Source organism: Equus quagga, chromosome 5, assembly GCF_021613505.1.
Source record: "Equus quagga isolate Etosha38 chromosome 5, UCLA_HA_Equagga_1.0, whole genome shotgun sequence".
NCBI lineage: Eukaryota > Metazoa > Chordata > Mammalia > Perissodactyla > Equidae > Equus > Equus quagga.
Window position 1 is genome coordinate 39,223,800 of NC_060271.1, and position 22,202 is coordinate 39,246,001.

Consider the following 22,202-nt stretch of genomic DNA (forward strand, 5'->3'; position numbering starts at 1 on the left):
AAATTTGCATGCCGTATAAGTCACCTATCTAGCCTGTGCAATTCAACGGTGTCTAGCACATCCACAGAGCTGTGCAGTCATCACACAATCAGTTTTAGATCACTGTCACTGCCCCAAAAGCACCCCTGCACCCACTAGTAGTCACTCTGCCATTTTTCCCCAACATCCTCTCCAGCTCAGGTGACCACTAATCTACTTTCCATCTTTATGGACTGGCTTAATTTGGACATTTCATATAAAAGAAATCATACAGTATGTGGTCTTCAGTGTCTGCCTTCTTTCACTTGGCATAATGTTTTCCAGGTTCTTCCACGTGGTAGCGTGTATATCAGTACTTTGTTCCTTTTTATGGCTGAATAGTATGCCATTGTATGGATATACCACATTTGTTTATCCATTCATCAGGTGATGGACATTTGAGTTGTTTCCACTTTTTGGTTATTATGAATAATGCTGTTAATTCACACTCGTGTAAAATTCTTTGTGTGGACATATGCTGTCGTTTCTCTTGGAATGTATGCCCAGGAGTGGAATTGCTGAGTCATATGGAAACTCCATGTTTAACCTTAGAGGCCCCCCTGTGTTTTTAATGAAAGACTCACTGCCCCTCCCCAGCCACGTGACCTTGACCTGCTGACTTGACCTTCTCAAGCCTTGGTTTCCTTGCCTGTACAAGGGGAATTGACTCGCTCACTAAATCTTTATTGACCACCTGCTATGGGCTGGGCTCTGTTCTAGGTGCTGGGACACAGCAGTGATCATAGGAGACAGATTCCTGCCCTCAGGGAGCTGACTTCCAACGGAGGGACCTGGATAATAAACAGACAATAATTTAAACACAGTAGGTCAGATGAGAGAAGTGAGGCAGAGAAGGAGATAGAGAATGTGGGGGTGCAGAATGGGGGTGAGGTGGTGTCACAGGGTTAATGGGGCTGCCAGGGAGCCCTCATGAGGAGGTGACATGGAGCACAGACCCAGAGGAGATGGGAGCACAGCTTGTACAGGTGGAGGGGGTGGGGGTGGGGGTCTGTGGATTACAATCACTCCTGCTTGCGGGATCTTTTTGCCAGAATCGAACGTAGCCATGTTGATCATTTGTGTCCTCACCATCTTGAAAATCAATTCCTGTGAAGGGAGCCCAAAACCATCATTTTAAATTCGTTAGAAACCCAGGGACTCTGCCTTGGGGAAATCTGGGACGACTCTGGAAGGCGGTGGCATTCAGCTGGGGCTTGAAGGCTGGGTAGAAGTGAGGAGGGACTGGCTGACCCTCCAGCCCCTGATCATCAGGGGCTCTCCGGGTGGCTTCTGCCTCTTCTGAAAGGAGCATCTGTATGAGTCCAGCCAGGAAGCTGAGCAGGCTTTCTGAAGCCAGGCTGCCTTTGGGGAGTCCTGAGGCTTTGGTGATTGAAGGGCAGCTCCTGTTTTTATGCAAAGCACTGGGCCCTTCCCCTCTCCTGTCCACAACAGAAGGCTTTGTTCCCTTCACAGGTGCAGCCTTCCTTTCCAGATCATTCCCTTCTTCTTCCTCCCCAGGCTGCCACAGCCTCAGACAAGGGACTAATTTGAAAGTCTGAATCCAGGGGCAGGAGAGAGGCAGAAGATGGCAAGTGGCCACTGTGCTCCTGGGCCAGCCTGGGGGAACCTTCCTCCTGGACGCCCGGCCCTCCTTTATCTTGGTTGAATCAACAGCCAGTTCATTCACTAGTCAATTCGTTCCACACACATTTCCGGCACATCTCCACCGGGCCAGGCTCTGTACTGGTGCTGAGGACGCAAGATGATTCAGACACCATTTGGGCCCTCCACCCACCCCAGCCTGGAGGGGAAACCAACACGTAAATAAACACATATTTCTGGCACTCTGATAGCCCACTTCACTGGGTGCAGAACCGAAATAGTGCAAGGTTTTGGGAGCCAGACACAGGACTGGCTACTGCTCCGGGGCCCAGCGCAAAATGAAAACGCATTCCCCTTGTTCAAAATTCACTAGAGATTTCAAGATGGCAACAGCAGAGCATTGCACCACGTGTGGAGCCCTTCTAAATGTGGGGCCCATGTGACAGCACAGGTCACATGCACACAAAGCCGGCCAGCTCATACCTTCCAGAAGCTCCCACTCTGATGTAAGCTTTGGTTACGGGTTGTTTCACCTCTGTCTTTGGTTTCTTTATCTGTAAACTGAGGTTGGACCTGCCTCTTACATTGGGTAGTTGTGAGCATTAGTGAATTATATTTATGAATCTACTTGAACAGAAACTAGTGCACAGTAGATTCCGAGATCAATAATAGCTATTATTATTCCAATAGGTTCAAAAGGGGAGAAGGGTCAATCTGGAGGGGGCAGGGAGGACAGCAGCTCTGAGAGCAGCTTCATTAGAGGCCCGTGGAACCTTGAATTATGGGCATGTTCCCCACACCCTCTGACCCGCAGACTCTGGGGTCAAACCACCTGGCTCCCTCACCTCCCAGCTGTGTGACCTCAGCCCCTCCATGCTCCCTTTCCCTTATCTGTAAAGTGGGCACAATCCTAGTGTGCATCTCAACGGGTCGTCCCGAGGGCCGCTCACGCCGCACCCTTAGGACAGGCTGGCACAGGAAGAGCTTTGTATTTCAGCTGGAAGAAGAATCTGGGAGCATCTCCGATGACAATGACAAATAAAAATGGCAAGCAATAGGATATATTGGAGTATATGAGGAAGCCATTTGGTATAAACCTAATTCGGCCTGACTTTGTTTTTCCAAAATGGCCTGTGGCCATTGAGCATGCATTGTATATCTGCTTAGACATTTTGAGATAAAGGTGCAACTTCCCTCCCCCTCCCAACGTTGGCATCTCCTTAAAGATTAAGCATCTTTCTTTAGGCTGGGAACTGATTGCAGCGCTCATCTGTGACCGCCCAGCTCGAGGCAACAGACCTGCCACCCTGCGGCGTTCACTGAGACAGCAGACCTATCTGCTGTTTCCATCAATCGCTGTGCTGACAGAGCAGCCTCGTGACTATTGTAAAAGGGACATTTCAATCATATGTGAAACATACTCTTTGAGGGTATATAACCACCCTGTGTACCCCCACTTCTTTGGAGTGCTCTGTTCCTTTGTGGAAAGACTCTCCCGGGTTATAATCCTCAGATTTAAGCTCGGAATAAACTCACCCAAACTTTCATTTATAGATTGGTTATGGATTATTTTCGTCGACAACAACAAGAGACATCTAAGAATGAGCTAGGACCAAGTCAAGGGACGGATTACAAAATAACTGACCTGTGGATTACTTCGCTGGGCTGCCAAACAAAATACCGTGGATGTGTGGGGCTTAACCCACAGGCGTTCACTGTCTCATCGTCGTGGAGGCAGGAAGGCCCAGGTCAGGGTCTGGTTTCTCTGAGGCCTGTCTCCTTGGCTTGCAGACGGCTGCCTTCTTGTGTGCTCACCAGGTCCTCCTCCTGGGCATGCACATCCCCGGGGGCTCCTTGTGTGTCCACATTTCCTCTTCTTCTAAGGACACAGTCAGATTGGATTAGGAGCACCCTAACAGCCTCGGTTTAACTTAGTCAGCTCTTGAAATGTGTTCCCTCCAAAGATGACACCTTCTGAGATGCGGGGGGTTCTGGCTCCAACACACGAATTTAGGGGGAACATAACAACCTGTGCTTTTCAAAAATGTCCAGGTCCTGACAGACAAAGAAGACCCGAGTGAGGGGGTGAAAGGAGGCCCCTGAGCTCGCGTGTTCTCCTGGGCAGGATCCCAGACAGGAGACACTGTTTTTCTTTTGTTATAAAGGATGTTAGTGACACAATCGGCAAAATCTGAATAAGGCCTGTGGATTACATAATAGTATCATATCAGTCAACTTCCTGATTTTGATCAAAACCTCCTGTAGTTATGTAACAGAAAGTGCTTGTTTTTAAGACATACGTACTGAAGTATTTGGGACCGTCAGGTAATCAGGTCTGCAATGTACTCTCAAAGAAAAAAGTAGATGAGCGATGGACAGATGGATGGATGGATGGATGGATGGATGGACGGACGGGTCGGTGGGAGCGAAGGTAGAATGTTAACCCTCACACCAATGAAAAGCACACAGAAATTCCTGCCTAGTTTTGCGACTTTTCCGTAAGTCTTTTCACACGTACAGTTTAAAAACTTTTAACCACTGAGATGAAAACCTAAGCAGTGGGTCACGGTCCAGGGGCAATATGGCGGAGGGAGGGGGGGAAGAGAAGGACACCTATCGAGTGTCAAGCAGCCTCGATGGTCTTACCACAGCCTTACAAGGTAATTAATAGAACCCTCATTTTCAACCTGAGGAAAGGGAGGCACAGAGCGCTTAACTATCTCGCCCAAAGTCATTTCAGGTTTTGTGAGGGCAGCCCCCACTCCCGGGTCCCATTTCCAGGTAGGGCAGCCAGTGTTTACATTCACTGTCTCACCTTGGCCACCATCACACAAGGCAGCCTCAGAGAGGGTCCAGTCCTGGGGAGGCGGTGAGTCAGGGTGGGTGGGGAGGGGGGGCAGTATTCATTGCTGGATTTACAAACCTGTAGTTTTCTCTGGGTCCCCAAACTTCAGAGCCAGCCTCAGCCCCTTCCGGCCCCAGAGACATTCAGTGTTCAAGATGAAATAAAGACCCAACGTGATCCGAACAAAGTGTTATTATAAACTTGTGAAAAGAGTCCTTATTAGAGAGGGCTCGGGCAGGAGGAGGCCTGGGGGTTGTGACAAGTCTGATCATTTCTGCAGGCTCCTGGCGAGCGGTGATCATTAGCAGATTTTGTTCTGGGCAGGCTCAGTGTCAGCCCCACATTATGGGATTTTACGGGATTTATGCACAGAACTTTCCTACAAAGCGAGGTATTATAGGACGGATTAGGCAGTTCCAAGAAGCAAAGGGTCGGGCTCTCCCATCTTAGTTTTTAGCAGATTTCTTGAAGAGGCCCATGGTCAGGGGCTCTGTGGCCTCACACCAGAACTCCTGTATCCTGCTGACTCTAGAATAAGCATACTTGTCCAAAAAGATCATTGAGTGGATTTTTCTTAATATAAACTAATTACAGAACATTAGGAATATGTAAAAAAGACATAAAAAGATGAAAATCACATGTTCTATTATCATCCAGAGACAGCCACTGTCTTCTTTCTGTGTGTGGTTGTGTGTGCACGTGTGTGTGTCCGTGTAGAGAGAGATGGAGAGACAAAGACAAAAGTCCAGAGCAGGAAGAGAAAGAAGCAGAGAGAATGAGCTTTGAAGTAAAGTTGAGCTAAATTTGAATTCTGTACCTGCCACTGATTTGCTCCGTGACCTTGGCCAAGCTCCTTGACCTCCAATTCCACAGGTGTGACTGGGGAACACAGACCCTACCTCAAGGGAGCCGTTTTGATTAAATGAGAGTAAATTAAATGAACGTGAAGCATTTCATATACCACCTGACCCAGACGACATCCCACCCAAATGGTAACTAAGTAAATATGAACAAGTACTTTAGGCTTTTTCTTTCCAGAAGTGGGATCATGCTGGCCACATGAATTTGTATCCTAACACAGTACGGGTTTTACTGCTATAATTGTGGGAAAACAGACTTTCATTCTCAGGGAGCTAAAAAAGAAGAGTACAAAATTCCCAATTACACCCTGCTCTTCAGACTAAATTTTTAATGACGCAGTATATTGTCAAGATTGTGCATATGTTTTTGGGGGGTTTGTTGTTGCTCTTTCCTTTATATTTGGCTGCCCAGCATAAACTCAACAAGCACCTGACTGGGGCTACAGATTCACAACGTCCAGAAGATCTGATTATTCCATCTGTCTCAGCAACGCCACTTAACACTGCACGATTCAGACAAGTTACTCCTCCTCTCTGGGCCTCCGTTTCTCATCTGTTCAATGGGGATGGCAACAGCGCCCCTCAGCAGGTGGCTGTGATGGCTAAGTGAGAGTCCACGTGAAACAAAGGACCTGGTGCCTAGTAAGTGCCCTGTAAAAGGTAAAATAATAACAATTATTGTTTCTTACATTTAAGAGATACAATCTTCCTATTACAAATATGTGCCTTTCCGTTTGTCTGTTTCCTACATGTTTCTATAGACTAATTAGAGCAACAAAGCCCAGACAGGGCTTTTTGATGGAGCCAGAACTGGCAGGCAGCCCCTCTGTGCGCCCCTTCGCACTGGGAGACAGCCGGCCAGATGTGGCACAGGAAACAGGAGGCCGGAGGGTCGGGGGTACATGCAATGCCAAGGGGCTGCATGCCTGTCCCCCCACCTGAAGGCAGAGACTGGGCTTGTTGTGGACTTTGAGAGCCCTCATAACAAATGGCAGGGCTGTAATAAATCTTAGGGGAGGTCCATTGTGGAGAGGCAGGGTGGGGGAGACACCAGGATCCCAAGTCAGAGCCTGTCGCTTCTGCCTCCAGCTTGAATGTTCACAAGCCTGTGGCCTCAGGCAAGCGACTCAGCATTTGGGGGTCTCAGTGTCCTCGTCTGTCAGGACTAAAGGAGGTAGCACGTTTGAGGAGCTAGACACAGCCCCAGGCTGTGGTGAGCACATCCTAAACACCAGCTGGTCACGATACATCCATCATTAGGCTCTCCTGTCCTACTGCTTTTGTCTATTCGTTTTCAACTTCTCGATGACGTTGGTCTCCCCATTGATCCTCCACTTCTCACGGTGGGCATTAAACTGGGTCAGTCCCTATGAATACGTTTCCAGCAGGAGGGCGAGAAAACAGATACCGCTTTTCTGAAGCTCGCGTTTCATTTATTTCTGAGGTCTTGAAAGACCGACATTTGCTAGCTTAACGTCGGCGGTCTAGGGCGGAAACTGGCAAACTACAGTCCACAAACCAAGTCTGCAGAGCCCCCGGCCTTTCTGTGTACACTGCGGGTCTAAGAATGGTTCTTATACTCTTAAATGGTTGGAAAGTAAGCAACTTTGTGACATGTGAAAGTTATATGAAATTCAAATTCCGGTGTCCATAAATAAAGTTTTATTGGTACACAGCCAAGCTTATTAGAGAGAACGCGTCTATAACCCTTTACGTATGGTCTGTTTACATATCATCTATTTACTTATTGCTATTTATATACTGTCTGTTTACATATCACCTATTTGCATATTGTCTATTTACATATTGTCTGTTTACAATCACCTATTTGCATATTGCCTGTTTACATACATCTATTTGCATGTCATCTAGTTGCATATTGTCTATTTACATATTGTCTATTGCTGCAACAGCAGAGTTGAGTTGTTGCAACAGAGACTGTATGACCCAAAAAACTCTTTACAGAGAAGGTTTGCTGACTCCTGGCCCAGTGTAAGGGGTTAGCACTCCTGTGGCCCCAGTGCTGGGCCAGTTCCAGTTCTGGAGAAGGCTTTTTATACCCCTGCCACTCAGGTTTCCTCCACCCTCCACCTCCCCCCAGACAGTGCCCATGTCACTCAGGCTCCACACCTGCCCCCACCCCACCCCAGATAGTGAGTTCCTTGAGGACATGAAGCCAGGAGGAAGGAAAAGAACACCCATGGAGCATCTTACCCCTGCCAGACACAGGTCCTTCAAAGATGTCATCTCTGTAGGTGGTAAAACCCCATTTTAGGGGTGAGAAAACTGAGGCTTGGAAAGGCAAATGCCCTGCCCGCCCTTACAGCTATTGAGTGGCAGAGCTTGGATTTGGATCCAGTCTTGCCAGCCCTAGGACCATCCTCACACCAATGCTCCACACCCTGATTTAGAATTATTTGACTCACCGACCAAGTCAGGAGGCAGGTGACAAACGCCGGGTGCCCTCCTGGCCTGAGCCCACGCATTCTCGAGTTACACCCCCAACCCATCCCACCCGGCTGTGTTCCTGCCACGTTCTCAGCCTTGGCTCCAGCCTGCATTTCCACCCAACCCCGGCAGCCAGAATAAACACGGCCTGCCCCAGCGTCCTCTCACGGGGAGCCCGCAGCACCCACCTCCCCGCTGCCACAGCCTGGGATCCAGGATAATAAGGGAAAGGGAAACTCGCCTGTGGGCAGAGCAAGGCTGGAGAGGACGGGGAGGCGTCATTCCATGGAGAACACTCGCCTGGGTCGGGGAGGTTGTCGTGGGCTGAAAGGAGCCATTCTATCTGCTTTTTAAAAAATTTTATGTATCCAGTCCTATCAGCCAAGACTTGCCAAGGAGAAAAGGGCCTCTCTTGGTAAATGTTCTCTATTAGAAAAGGGAGGTGTTTATGAGGTTTTTAAATGTGTCTGGATACCCAGTGCCCAGGGGTTCCCCTCCCCACAGGGACTTTCCACCCGGCTGAAGCCTGTTGTCCCCTCTCTGTTTCCTCTGGCCGGGCAGGCCCCCAGGTTGGCCATCTCACATCCCCCTAGGTGTCCATCTCCATGAAGACCCCTCGAGGCAGCCCACCTTAAACTTCATGGAATACGTGTTTCCACTAGACCAGGAGTGGCTCGGCGTCCACCCCTCATTCAACACTGCCCGCTTGTTCTGCTCAGGGCAGAGTAGCCAACGGTCCAATGAAGCCATGAGTGTGAGTGAGTGTGTGTCTGTGTGCATGCGTGCACATGTGTCAAGTTATTGGTATTAACATCCTGCTCAACAGGAATGTCCCTTGGAGGGAAGGGACTCCCGGGAGGCCCCTGAGCTGGGCGCTCATGCAGCGGAGCCTCCAGGCGTCCCCGTCTGCCCATCGTTGGCCTGGTAACTGTGGCCTCTCTGGCCTGAAGAGCCCGCGCAGCCTCTTCGCCCCGTCCCAGCATCCACCCTTCGTTCACTACAGGCTGTTCTGGACCCAGCGGCCAGAGCGCTGCTTCCAAAACATGGATCCCATCGCAGCTCCCCTCTCTGTTCCTGTCACACTGCAAACGAAACCCGCAGGCACCCTCCTGGCCTCTGGACACTGCCTCAGCGCTTCTCACACTTCAGTGTGACGAAAAGCACCGGGGGACCACGGCAAATACACTGCAGAGGCTGCTTCCGGAGGGCCGGGACGGAGCCGGGATTCTAAACTTCTCCCACGTGCCCAGGTGACACTGACGCTGCTGGTCCAGGACCACACTGAGCATGGAGACCCCAGGTGAGCTAACCCCTCACCCATCTCCTTCTCCTTCCTCCCAGCCACTCCCATCTCTCTCTGTCCCCCCACCCTGTCTATATTCTTCCTGGCACTCTCCACCTCCTGGCAATGTAGTAAAGCCAGCTCCACAAGGGCAGGGACTTTGCTGTCCTCACTGCTGTCTCTCCAACATCCAGAACAGGGCCTGGCACACAGTAACGGCTCAGTAAATCTTTGCTGACCGAGGAAGCGGATGGATGAGTGAATGGAGATGCGCATCTGCAGTATTTCACTACCTCTGCTCCCGAGACCTCGAGGCCGGCCGAGGCTCAGTTTCTTCACCGGGGCAGAGCAGGTCAGACTTCACTTACAAAACACAAGTTAAAGACAAAATGACCAATTTTAAGACGGTGACAGCGGAGCATTGACCCACGTGCAGAGCCGCAGCACGGGTCACAGGCCCACCGAGCCCCCGCCCCTGCCATGGAGAAGCCACGAGTCTGATGTGAGGTCTGGACGAGAAAACCAGCAGTGACAGTGCAGCGGGACTATGCGCAGGGGGAGGGAAGACAGGGGCCAAGAGGAGGGACCCCTGGGCCAGCCCTGGGTGGGGACGGGGACACTGGGGCCTGAGGGGCAACTGGGAAAGCTTCCTGGAAAAAGTACCACACGACCCAAGGGAAACCTTGCAAGATGGATAGGGGTTTGCCTGGCTGAAGAGAAAAGGTTCTGGAGCAAGTGTGCATGGGGGTGGGGCGGAAGGTACCGGCGAGATGAGGGAGCGCCCAGCCCAGCCGGTGTTTCGGGAGCCGTGCTCTGGGGTGGCCCAGGAGCACCCCTGCAGGGAAGCCCTCCATCTCTGCATGTGGCTGATCTGACTCCTCAGCAGGGTTAAAAGGCCCCGCCAAGAAGGGACCACGGCACCATAAAGATGAGAGCTGGCATTTACTGAGCTCTCTGGAGGGGATGTCACGAGCATCAAACCCTATCCTCATGACTATCCTCCCTTTACAAACACGGAAGCTGGAGATGGGAGGGGGGAGGGAGTTGAACCAGAGCTGCCCAACTCACAGCCATACTGCTCCTCTCTGACTCAACCTGCCTGACCCCGATAGCCCCCAAGTAGAGGATTAGATGATAGTTGATTGACTGACTGACTGACCAACTGAATGAGTGAGTGAAGGCTTCATTTCTCCAGCTTCACTTTCTTCCCCATTAAGCGTCTGTTAGGACGAGAGCCACCAACCCAGAACAGCCCATGAGGAGGGCTCAGTGCCGGGAGACGCCCTAAGTGCAAAGGAGGGGAAGAGCTTGGCTGATGGTGGAAGAGGGAGGAAGACTTCACGCAGGGGCTGTCAACAGTGAGGGGCTGCGCTGAGGCAGAACTGGGAGGTTCTCGAATGTCAGGCGCCCAACAATCGCCTGCTCGGCCTGCGTGCGGATTCCCAGGCCCCCACTCTAGGCTGCTGGTTCTGGACGTCTAGGCTGGGGCCCCGGAATCTGCATTTTGACAAGCTCCCCAGGTGGTCCTATACATTCCAATAGACATCGATGGATAACCTAGCCGGGTTCAAATCTCACCCGTGTGACCTTGAGTGACTTTCTTAACTTCCCTGAGCCTCAGATAAGTAGAAGGCAAGGCTTGAGACCCGTTTATTCTTCCAGCTGCCATTTGAGGTGGTGATAAGGAGAGTGCCTGGTCAAAGGATGTTCACGCGCTTGGCACTGGGGATGCAATAGTGAGTAAAAAAAGATGGGTCTTGACCCTGGCGGGGTAGGGGGTGAGGGTCGTCACAGTCTGGTGGCCCATCCAGGGCCAGCAAGTTCCCCTGCAGGTCCCGGGCCGGCCCTCTTGTGGCCCATCTCTAACGCTGAGGTCAGCTGGCTCTAGGCTGGAAGGTGGCTCCAACCTGCCCTCCTGGGTCCTCGCACCTCCTGGGCCCGCCTTGCGCCGGGGAGCTGAGTCATGGAAAAAGTTCGCTCTCCAGGCGGCAGCTCACCTCCCTTCTCCATCAAGCCCACAAAGCCTCCTTTCGCGGTTTGGGGGGGGGGGGGGGGGCTGTGGGGCCCTCTCCCCAGGCTGGGATGTGAAATTTCAAACTTTGTCCTGGAGTTAAATTCCCCAGCCCCTGCCCCCAGGGAAACTAAGGGAGGAGGGGGGAGGGGGAGGGGGGGAGCAAGATCGTGTCCTGCGGAAGCCAGGCCCCAGGGACCCTCTGGGCCAGCCTGCTGAACTGTGCACCCCCAGCCCAGCGTCCCCTCAACCTCATCTTCTCGCGGACTTGGCGGCGGCATAGAGAAGGGGACAGATAGCCCCTCTCCGGGCAGCTGATGATGGAAAGAGCCTGAGGCTCATGGAGATGCCAGGCCCACAAAACCCACATCCTGAAGGTGGAACAAGTAGAAACAAGGTGTCTCCTTTTCCACCACAGTTCAACCCCAGCTTCTTTTAGAATTGCCTGACTTGTTTCTTTCTACTCTGATTTCACCCAAACCTGATGGTAGGGGGAGGTAAGAAGCACCCTGGGTGGCCTTGGGTGAGAGGCTCAGACTTGCTGGGCCTCTCTTTCCTCCTGTGTTAAATGGGCGCAATGACACGCGGCCTCGGGCTGTCTCCTGTCTCACAGGAGATGTGTAGAGGGCCTGTGATGTTCCGAAGATCAGTCCGGGTTCTCAACCTCCTTCCCACTCACTGCCCTCCCTCCATCCCAACACACACCCGGCGAAACGTCAGCAGGACCCAGCGGTCACCCAGCTGGGCTGGCCTCCGAACGGGGTGGGGTAGCAGGGTGGGGTTGGGACTTCAGTGGACATGCTGCTGTGTTTACGAGTCACTTAACATTTCTGCACTGCGGTTCCCTCCTCTGTAAAGCAGTGGGCGTGTGGCGAGGAGGAGCCATGATCTTTGCAAGCCCTTTTAGGCTTGGGGTGTTAGTCTTATGTGGGGAGAAAGGCCTGGAAGGAAAAGGATGGCTGGTGGGTTAGCAGGAATAGGAGGCTGGAGGCTGGGCCAGCTTGGAGGCGCCGTGTCGCATCCGGGCCGCTAGGCGGCTTCGAGGATAAGAGATGAGACCAGGGCGAGCGCCCGGCTCCAGCTCCGGACTTTCCTGGCTGTCCTCCTGGCAGGCCCGGCCGACACCAGCCGCTGCTGGGTGGGAAGGACCTGTCTCCCCCACGGTGGGACTCCTTTCCCATTTTACTGGCCCCCAAGGTGGGAGAAGGCCGTCACTTTGACGGAGTCCTGCCCTTAGCCGTGGCCTGGCAGTCAGATGAAGGCAATGGCCTGCCTTTCCATCCTGCTTTTGGAGGGTGGGGTAGAGGCAGGAGGCAGCCCTCCTCCCGAGCGGGGTGGGGTGGGAAGAGGAATCAAGTATGGGTTTGGATCCCTCCCTCCCCGCACTTCCTGGCAGGGCAACCTGGCAAATGGGGAGAATAATTCCCCCACTGCAAGGTCAGTGGTAGGATTAAATGTCAGAATACAACCCTCAATGTAGGAGAGCTGCTCCTCCAACCCCTCTTCCGGATCTCCTTTGCTCTTCCAGGGGCTCTGGGGATAACGAGCTTCCCACTGCTCCCGGAAGGAACATCCTCACCTGCGCACCCGCCTCCCCAGACCCAGAGGGTCTCTGCAGCCAAGGAGGGAAACCCTTGCCACCTCCTCCCCAAATCAGCATTTCTCAAAGCGAGGTTCTCACCCCAGCCTCAGCAGAACTACCAGGAGGAGCACTGAACACACTGATTCCAGCACACCCAGCCCTGCTGAATCAGACCGTCTGGGGGTGAGGCCCAGCACGCTGCGCCTGAACAAGTCTCTCTCGGTGGAGCCGGAGAACCTGTCTCAGATCACAGGGCAGCTCTCTGGCTCCCCCTCTCTCCTCCTGGCCTGGGACAGTCCGGGGCAGCGGGAGGCAAGTCCCATCAGCACTTTCAACTGGGGCTGCTCTTTAGTGACTCACCTTCCAGACTTCCTGCTACAGACAACTCGCAATGGCTGGTCCCACCCTCCAGCCGAGGAGACACTCGTGTTGGGGGAGAGCAGGAGGTCACGAGGCCGGTGCCCCGCTGGGGCAGCCCAAGGAGACCCAAAGAGAGAAGTCGCTGCCTGCACAGCACATGGGCCACTGGTTTAGGACGTTTTGTTTACAAGCTTTTGTTATTAAGGAAATTGCTGTCAGTCAAGGTAATTCTAGCCCAGATGAGCAATAAATATGCTCCCAGCTAATCTTATGGGGATTTTATTGGCACCCTGGGGGCAGAGGTTCCTTTACCCGGACCGCACCCCCCCCCAAAACGAAACCCTGCTCCCCAGCTGTTTCCCTCAGCAACGCGAGAGACTCGGGGCAGACTTAGAAAGTGCACTCTAAGTGGAGACAGAAGACGTCCGGGCAAAGGTCGGGAGTGGCTTCCTGGTCCTACCTGGAGGCAGGGAAATGACCTGAAATAAACCCTGGGCGACTTGGTTGGATCAAGGCATGCGCGAGCCCCCCTCCGACCCCCCCCCCCGGGCCTGCCCTGCACGCAGGGGCGGTCACCTGGCCCACGCGCGCCCCAGCCCGGGGAGACGGCGTCCCGGGCAAGGAGGAATGTCTCAAGGAGGGAGCCGGTTCGCAGGAGTCGGTTCCAGCGTGTTCGAGCTACGGCTGCGAGCCCTCAGGGACACCGCCGGCAAGTCCCGGCTTGCAGCGAGGGGAGCCAGCCCTGGGAGAGCGCGAGTCGGAGCGAGCCCGTGTGCGCGCCCGCGCGCGCGCCCCGCGACAGCGCAGGGGGAGGGGAGACCGCGGCAGCCACTCAGAGGAACAGGAGTGAAGCCTCAGACCAACTTTAACTGTCAATCAGACTTAATGGGGTATTAAAAAAAAATGGGGGGGAAAAAAAAGGGCGGCCCTCTCGCTCCGCGCCGCTGCTGCCCCGGGAGCGAATTAATAAGGCGGCGCAGACGAGGGCGTCCGATCCACGCGCGCTCCGCACCCGGGCCCTCTCCAAGTTGGAAAGGACAAAAAGAAGGCAATAAATGCTAACAAGGGAGAGAGAGGGAGCCGGATCGAGCGGCAACTCCCAGCCTCTGCTGGAGGAGAGAGGGAGGGAGGGAGCCGGAGAGAGCGAGCGCGCGCGAGGGCGAGCCATGCACGTAAAGAAACTGACACCCGGACCCCCCACTTCTCCTGCACGTTGCTGGCAATCAGATCGCGTTTAAGCAATTTCCTGAGCCCAAGAATAGCAATGAGTCGGGAGACTTTCGCGGGCTGAAATTGGGAGCTCGAAGCACTTTTCCCCCTACTTTTTTTTTTTTTTTCCTACAGAAGGGGGGGACGCTACAATTTGGAAACAGCTTTTTTTTTTTGTTTTTTTTTTAATCTTGCACTTTGAAACCGCGGGACTGTAGCAGGGTGCGCGCGTGTGGTTGGTGCCTTTTTTTTTTTTTTTTTTTCCCTTCCCCTGCCTAAACTCCTCTGTCAGCCCGTAAACATTACCTGAGAATTCCCCAGCCGAAACGGCTGCCGGGGCAAGAAACTTCTTGTTAGAACTTTCCACCTCCAGCTTCCCCTCCACCCCTCTTACTGTCCCAACCTTCTGAGACGCTTTTTCTCCTCCCCAGGAGGATTTATCTTTCTTTTTTTCTTTTTATTTTCCTTTTTCTCACCCGGTGTTTTGCGTTTGGGAAGAGGTGATTTCAAAAGTGGCCAGGTGGGACGCCTCTCTCCCCCTCTTTTGGTTTATTTATTATTGTTTGGGGTGTTTTCTTTTTCAATTCCTGTTTTGTTCGGTCCGGGGAGTTTCGCTCCCCCTACCCGGCGCCGCGGCGCGGAGGATGGTGTGGAAATGGCTGGGCGCGCTGGTGGTGTTCCCTCTGCAGATGATCTATCTGGTGGCGAAAGCAGCCGTCGGACTGGTGCTGCCCGCCAAGCTGCGGGACCTGTCGCGGGAGAACGTCCTCATCACCGGCGGCGGGAGAGGCATCGGGCGCCAGCTCGCTCGCGAGTTTGCAGCACGAGGCGCCAGAAAGGTACCCGGCACTGCGCGTCCAGGGGGTGGGGGCTGGAGGCGAGGGAAGACCCCGGGAGCGGGGGTGCGCCCACCTGCTGCCGCTGCCGGGACGCGCGCCCGGGGTCTGAGAGTCGCCGGCCACCCCACTTGTCTGCGCCACCCGCGAGGGCTGAGCTGGTCGGTTTCACCTTGTACATTTCCCGGGCACCCGACTGTCTTTTTCCGCAGGTCGGGAGCTTATCCGCTCCTTTGGGATCGGTGGCTGGCTGGCTGCTCACCCCTACCCCGAAAGTCAGGAGACCCACCCTTCTCCCACATTCCTCTCTCCCGAAGGAAGATGTGTGTTTTCCCCTCTCCCTGCCCCTCTCTGCCGCCACCCTGGTGAGTGCAGGGTGTGTGCGCTCCTGCGTAGAGCTGGGAGCCGCCTGCGAGCTGGCGCTTCGTGTTTTCCTTGGCAGCCCGCTTCCCAGCCCCGACCTGGGCGACTGCAGCTCCGGAGGCACGAAGAGAGGGGATCCTTGGTTTGAGTTTGAAAAGGGAGGAGCGGTGTGGCTGGTCTAGCCTGGCCTGCCAGGCACTCGGAGGCCCAGGTGTTTGGAAATCTGGAGGGAGGGGCACAGGGGTCACCAGAGCCCTTGTTCTCACCTTCAGCCCTGCCCCCTCTTCCCAAAGACGGCCCCAGAGGGGAGCCCTCCGCATAAGCGGGGAGGTGACACTGTGGGGAGAGCCCTCCCCCCAAGGCTGCCTCTAACTTTTTGGCAGTCCCAGCACCTCTTCCTCCAGTTTTCCCAGACCTGGTACTGGAGAGTGGGGAGGGCCAGCCGGCTGTCACCCAGCTCCGACCAAAGCCAGGCTGACTCACACGGTGACTAGAGCAAGGCAGAGCGAGATCTGAGGCCGGCTGGCTGGGCCGTCTCCAGTCAGCCCTGTGAAGGGGAAGAGCGAAAACAGGGAAATTAGTTTGAAACTTAAACTGTTGTGAGCGAGGGGGTGAAAGGGCCAGCAAAGCCAGCTGATCTGACATGGAGCCACATACCTAGGGGATTAAGTAAATATGTACTGTAGAAAACCAAACCTGCGTATAATTCCAGGTTGCTTTTGTTTTGTTAAATACTGCCCTGAGATTTACAATTCCTCTGGGGTGGCTCCGACGGGGAACTGAACTTTGGAGCCTGTACGATCAGCCGGAGCTGATTGCCATTAACTCTTCCCTCCCCGGGGCCAGCGGGGGGCCTGTCGTGGTCGAGCTTGCCGGGGTCCTGCTTCTCCTTGGGTGGTTGGACAGCTGCTGACCTTGCCGTTGGGAGGGGAGTTCGGAAGTGTTTTTAACCCTTGGACACACCGAAAAAGGAAGAAGAGTTGTTCTCAGCAGTTTCACTTCCTCGGGGTGATGCCCCATTGAAGGGCTCCCGGAGCCCTTTGTTGGGGGGGGGGATCGGAATGGCAGGTGAAGGCGTCCTTGCAGGGGGATGTGGGCTTTGGGACAATCGTGTGTGATTGTCATTCCTTAGCTGTCTGCGTCCCACAGAAACTCTTCTGACTCTTCCAGCTGGCCCAGGTCCTGAGCCTCTTTTACTGCTCTCTTAACTGGCTGCAGTAGGCATGTGAAGAACTCTTTTAGTCAATCTGGAAAAACTTGACTGACTATAAACAAGCCTAAATGGAAAGAAGTATATGGCGCTGGGGAGGAGGAGGGTGGAATGGTGCAGAGTGGCACCCTGTGCAAGTTCTGCCCTGGGAACCACGCCCCACCTATCTTGGATGGGACGGCCTCCTCCAGGGAGTAAACCCAGGGCCACTTAGAAATGTGTCTGAAATAGCTATCAGGTCACTGCAAACAGGATCCATGGGGCTTATGGAACTGCCAGTGCCACTCACCCTGGGTTCAGTCATCAGACCACTCAGGATGACCAAAAGTGCTCCCTACAACTCTGTAATTATCTGACCAGCTACAGGAGCTGCTTTTTAATGAGACTTCCGCTTGCTGTCAGGGTGGGGAATTTGGAATCGAGGCTTCTTGCCGGAGTCCATCTGGGGCCGGTGAGGGGGTTTTGGACAATCCCCAGAGCTAGGAGTGTTTGGGGACAAAGGGCCACGGGTTGTGGATGGGGGTATTTACGGGAGCTCGCTGAGTGGGTTGTGTGAACCGTGGGCTTAGGGTGGGCCTGGAGCCACCGGAGAGAGCTGAGGAGGGCAGCACCAGTGACATCAGACGGGTCAGATGACTCTCCTTCTCCTCTGGGTGGAAACAGAGGCTGCCTCAGAGAGCCCTTCCAGCCTGGATTCGGCTGGGATTGGACCTGCAGCAGGCAGGCCCCCAGAAGAGAAAGAAAGAGAAGGCCCAGAGTCTGCAAACAGCTGGCACATCCCGGAGTTGTCTGTTTACTTTGTGGGGGAGTGACAACCCAGTTTCCCATAATGACCTTGAGTCAAACAGGATTTGGCAATATTTGGGGCGGTAGTGCGCCCTAGGCAGCAAAGGTGACCCGAATGAGGGTTTTTCTTAAAGGGACACAGAGGCTCCAGGAGTCAGAAAGTCACTCACCTGGAGACATTGCTCCCTACCCGCCGTGTCCCCAGGTTAACTGAGGCAGGGCCACTCATGGTTAGCGGCTCAGAGGGGAGGGCTCTTGCTGGGTTATTGCCCACTACACTCCTTTTTATTTCCTATGTCCTCCTGGAATTCCTCCCACAAAAGCCTTCGGAGTTGGGCCCATCCCTCTCCCCAGCAAGGCTCCTGGCTAGCTAGGCAGCTGGCCAGGCCTCCAGAGTCTTTGACCTTGACATGGTTTAAGCAGAGTCCCTGGGAGGATGAGAAGTGGGCTGGCTGTTTGGAAGTATTTGCAGTGGCTGTTCCAGCCTTTGGTCCAGTATGAGGCAAGTGGCCGGACGAGAGCCCTGGGTCAGGATCGCAGGCCCGTGGGGGCAGGAGCAACACACCCGGGCCCATCCTCTCCGTGGAGGAGGGGTGGGCTGAGACTCAGGGACCCATTTCAGGGGGGTGGTATGAGAACTGGCTCAGAGTTGTTGCACCTGCCCTGCTGTTATTGAATTTTCGGTACCCTGTTCCCAAAGCAGCAAGCCAGGAACGAGCCCTTGATGTGGATTGTGAATCCTATTCTCCACCACATCCGTTCAGCAGATCCCATATCCTCCGACTCCTGGCTTTGGGGCAGGCCCAGGCCCAGGCCCGACTGGCCCGTGACAGCAGTCTTTGGGAGACCTAGTTCGGGGAAGCGGCCTGAGGTGTCTGACAGGTGTTTGCTGCTGCCCAGGCAGGGAGAGAGGTGGGGACAACAAAGATGAGTAAAGACACAGAGACGTGGCCAGGTGCTTACAGTCAAGGCACAAATTCCAGCACGTGTTAGTTTCCTGCGGCCGCCATAACAAATTACCACCAATCTGGTGGCTTACAACAAGAGAAGTGGATTCTCTCCCCGTCCTGGAGGCCAGAAATCTGACATCACGGTGTTGACAGGGCCCCACTCCCTCCAGAGACTCCGGGGGAGAACGCTTCCTTCCTTCTTCCAGCAGCGGGGTCTCCTGGTTGGTATTCCTGGGCTCGTGGCTCCATTGCTTCCATGGCTGCCTCCATCTTCACGTGGCCTTCTGCTCTGTGTCTCTGTGTGTCTCTGCATCCTCTCATCTTCTTGTAAGGACCCCAGGCATTGGATTTAGGGCCCACGCTAAATCCAGTATGACCTCATCTTGAGGTCTTTAACTACTTACATCTCCAAAGACCCTATTTCCAAATAAGGTCACATTCTGAGGTTCCAGGTAGACGTGAATTTTTGGGGGACACTACACAGAGGAAGCCCAGTGGAGCTGTTAATCTCTAACAAGGGTTCATGGAGGGCTTCCTGAGGGAGGCGGCATCTGAGTGAGCCTTGGAGAAGGTCAAGAGTTTCAACCAGAAGGGATGTGAGAAGGGCTGGCCAGGTGCAGGAGACCACCTGATCAAAGACTGTGTCCCTGGCTGAAGGTGGGGGAGGGAGGCGGAAGGCAAAAGAAGAAAATATTGTAGAGTGGGACAGGGAGCAAGTGAGGGAGGCAGGGGCTTGCATCTCAGACTCTGAGTTGGGCCAGTACTATGAGAACAGGAAAAAGGAGAAGGAAGAGAGGGGTCCAGACAGAATCTCGTGGGACCCAGAGTCATCAGACCAAAATAGCTGCGTTGAGTGACTGATGGGGGATGAAGGTCACAAAGCCAGGGGTGGCATGGCAGATGCAGACATGGCCCATCTCTCCCATCCTCCCCCTGAATGCAGCCCTTGCTGGGAATTTTTGGGAAAATACCAGGCTCCCACCTCACGTGGCCCAGGAGCAGGGGGGTGGCCACCTGTCCTACTGTGGCACCGGGGAAGTCTTTCAGCTGGTAGCATCTGGTCCTTGGGTTTCAGACAATGGGCCTTGGGCTGTCTCCTGAGTAGACGAGCTCCTCCCTCTTTCTGCCCCACTCTCTTTCCCTGGGGAACAGAGGCAGCCATGTCTGGGGCCACCCCGCTGCGGCCTGCTCTCCTGGGCCGAGAGGCCAGAGACTGGGTTCGAGACCCAGCTCTGCTTGCAACCCTGGAAGTCACTGCGTTCTCTGGGCTGCAGCTAAGAGGCAGACCTGGAAAGCAAGAGGGGACGCGATGACCCCTAAGACCCTGGCATGCTCTCAAACTCTCGTACTGTGGATCAGCCATCCCAGGAGAGCAGCCGATTGCCAAGCTCTCTGAGTTTGGGGGAAGAGAATTCTGCAAAAAACATTTGTCCTCATCACTGAGGGTCTCGGTCTTTCTTGCTGATCTAGTCAGCAGGTCCCACTGAATGAAAAAGAAGCAACTCCGACTTGGGAAAGGTGCCCTCAGTCAGCAGGAGGCCTCGTGCCTGTCTCTGAACGTCCTCAGCAGCGACCAGGTAGCCACCCGCCATGGACTCATTGCAACTCTTATAGGAGATGTTGGTGTTTTCAACCAGTAGCTTCAAAGGAACGAGAGGCCCAAGTTCCCTGACTAGCATGTGAAGCAGAACTTTCAGTTTTTATCCTAAAACCAGCAATTGTCTATTTGGGCTTCAGAGAATGCCCTGCAAATCTAGAAATACTGAACCTGAGTCAACAAGTCCATCTTCAGTCTCAGCCCATCTGCTAATTCTCGTTCGGGCTGCAAGCTCTTCTGAACTTTGAGGCTTCCCGAGCCGGGCATTTCTGCATCTCTGCCCAACGCCCTTCTGCTCTCGGCATCCTCATGGTACTTTCTCTGCTCCATTTCCATCTCCTGATCTGTTGAGAAAAGGATCTCAGCCGCGTTTAGAGGAAGTAGACATTAGCCGTCCTTTACTACTCCGGAAGGTGATCTGGTTCTTGCAGTCCTGCCACTTGTCCCTGAGGCCTTCTCCCTCCCTGCCACCATCAAAATCCAGCCGAGTTCTAGGCCTCAGCACGGGCAGGCAGGATTCCAGACCCGTCATGTTCTCCTTTATCCTTGGGCAAGAGCGCGACCACACCTAGAATGTTATAAGATGCTCTCCTCGTTGCCTTCAGAAGACACAATCTAAAAATACACCAAGTCTGTAAGATATTTGAAAGGAAACATTTGAAACTTATTATTCAGATGAACCACGAAGGTCAGGAAGCAGATGAAGCCGAATGAAAGGGAGAGCAGGGGGGGTCTACTGAGAGGCCATGGCTCTCGAATGTACGCTCGTCCGCTGTGGGACGAGTGAGGCCCCCTGAGAGCAGCAGGAGGTGTTAGCGTGTGAAGATGAGGGCGCGTCGGATTCTCAGAAAGGGAGTGCTGACTGACGGGACCAGGGCAGCGAGCGGAAGGTGGTGGGGACGCAGTCATTCAGTCAACAGATCTGTGGCACACCGTCTGTGCGCCAGGCACTGTTCCAGGCACTGAGGATACAGCCGTGAGCGAAGCAAGCAGAACCCCCAGCATGTGGAGCTGAAAGTCTAGCGGGGGAGACGCATCTTAAACCAGATCCGCAAAATCGTGCTAAGGAGAAAACGGATGAGGCGAGGCGCACGGGGGACCTGGTGGGAACGGGGGCGCAGCAGCCCAGGCAGAGGGAAGACAGGCGCTCTGAGGAGAGGTCGCGCCCGGGGTGTCTGGGCGACTGTGAGGAGGCCAGTGTGGCCAGAGCGGAGAGAGCGAGGGGGAGGGGAGGAAGAGGGTGGGGGGAGGCAGGTCACTGATGGCAGATCACTGATGCCTCGGGTGAAAAAGGCAGACCGGCTCGAGGGTGACCCACCTCTGGGGAACTGTGACTGTGCCAGATTTGTTCACTGATTCAGCGAGCGGGACCTGGGAGCTGCCGCTGGGGCCACATGAGCAAGGTCCTCCCCTGGCGGCACTTATGTCCTGGTGAGATGACCGTCTCCGCATTGATAAAGCCCCTGATGTTTGGAAAGATGAGTCAGCTTGAGCAAGATGACTTTAATGGTAATAAAGGTTGACTCCCCCTCAAAACCAAACAGAAGCCAGTGCACTGGTGTGCAGAGCAAAGGAGGCACTTTGCTGCTCTGCTCTGTGGCAGGGCTCCTGGAGTGCTGTGGTCAGTGTTGGTCAACACTCTGAGAGGTCCTTGAGCAACTGGAGGGTGTCCAGGGAGCGGGCGCAGGATGATGAGGACTGGAAGCCACAACTTAGGTTGGAGGGCAAGTCCATGGGTGTTTCGTCGACTACTTCAGGGGCTGGAGACGGCCTCAGCTGCCTTCCAGCACAGCGGAGGCACGGGACCTGGTCCAGGTGGGGTGGAGGGCCGCACCAGGCCCCTGGGAGGGCTCGGCAGTGTAGACTGGAGCCCCGCACTGGATGCCTTCCTGCGCTTGGAACTCTCAGCAGGTGAAAGCTTCCTTTGTCCAGGTCTTTCAGGGTGTGGGAGAGAGAAGGGGGGCGGGGGAGGGTGCAGGGCAGGCCCATGGTCACATCCTTCACTCTGAACTTCAGTTGTAACCAAGACCCCCGTGCCACCCGAACTGGATGCTGGCGGCTTCCCTGGGCTCCTAGTACTCTACGGGACTGTGGTACTGTGTGTGACTGTGGTACTCTACGGGAATGTAGTACTGTCGTGATTGTGGTACTCTGTAGGACTGTAGTACTGTGTGTGAATGTGGTACTGTATGGGACTGTAGTACTGTACGTGACTGTGGTACTCTGCATGACTGTGGTACTGT

The 22,202-nt window shown here is 54.2% G+C and overlaps 1 protein-coding gene and 1 long non-coding RNA gene across 4 annotated transcripts in view; one reads left to right on the top strand and one right to left on the bottom strand.

Annotated features, from left to right (window-relative positions):
- Positions 1–5,645: 5,645 nt before the first annotated feature.
- Positions 5,646–22,202, bottom strand: part of LOC124239120 (uncharacterized) — a 30,932-nt gene continuing 14,375 nt past the window's right edge. The window contains exons 2-5 of one of the 3 annotated variants that reach the window (XR_006888545.1): positions 15,832–15,963; positions 15,130–15,639; positions 13,009–14,966; positions 5,646–5,976 (exon numbers count right to left, since the gene is read on the bottom strand). This is a non-coding gene — a long non-coding RNA (uncharacterized LOC124239120). Of the gene's footprint in view, positions 5,977–13,008; positions 14,967–15,129; positions 15,964–22,202 lie in introns of all 3 variants that reach the window. The other 2 variants (XR_006888544.1, XR_006888543.1) reach the window with 2 other exon arrangements.
- Positions 14,862–22,202, top strand: part of DHRS3 (dehydrogenase/reductase 3) — a 37,983-nt gene continuing 30,642 nt past the window's right edge. The window contains exon 1 of the mRNA XM_046660520.1: positions 14,862–15,056. Coding sequence (XP_046516476.1) covers positions 14,862–15,056 — 195 coding nt within the window. The remainder of the gene's footprint in view (positions 15,057–22,202) is intronic.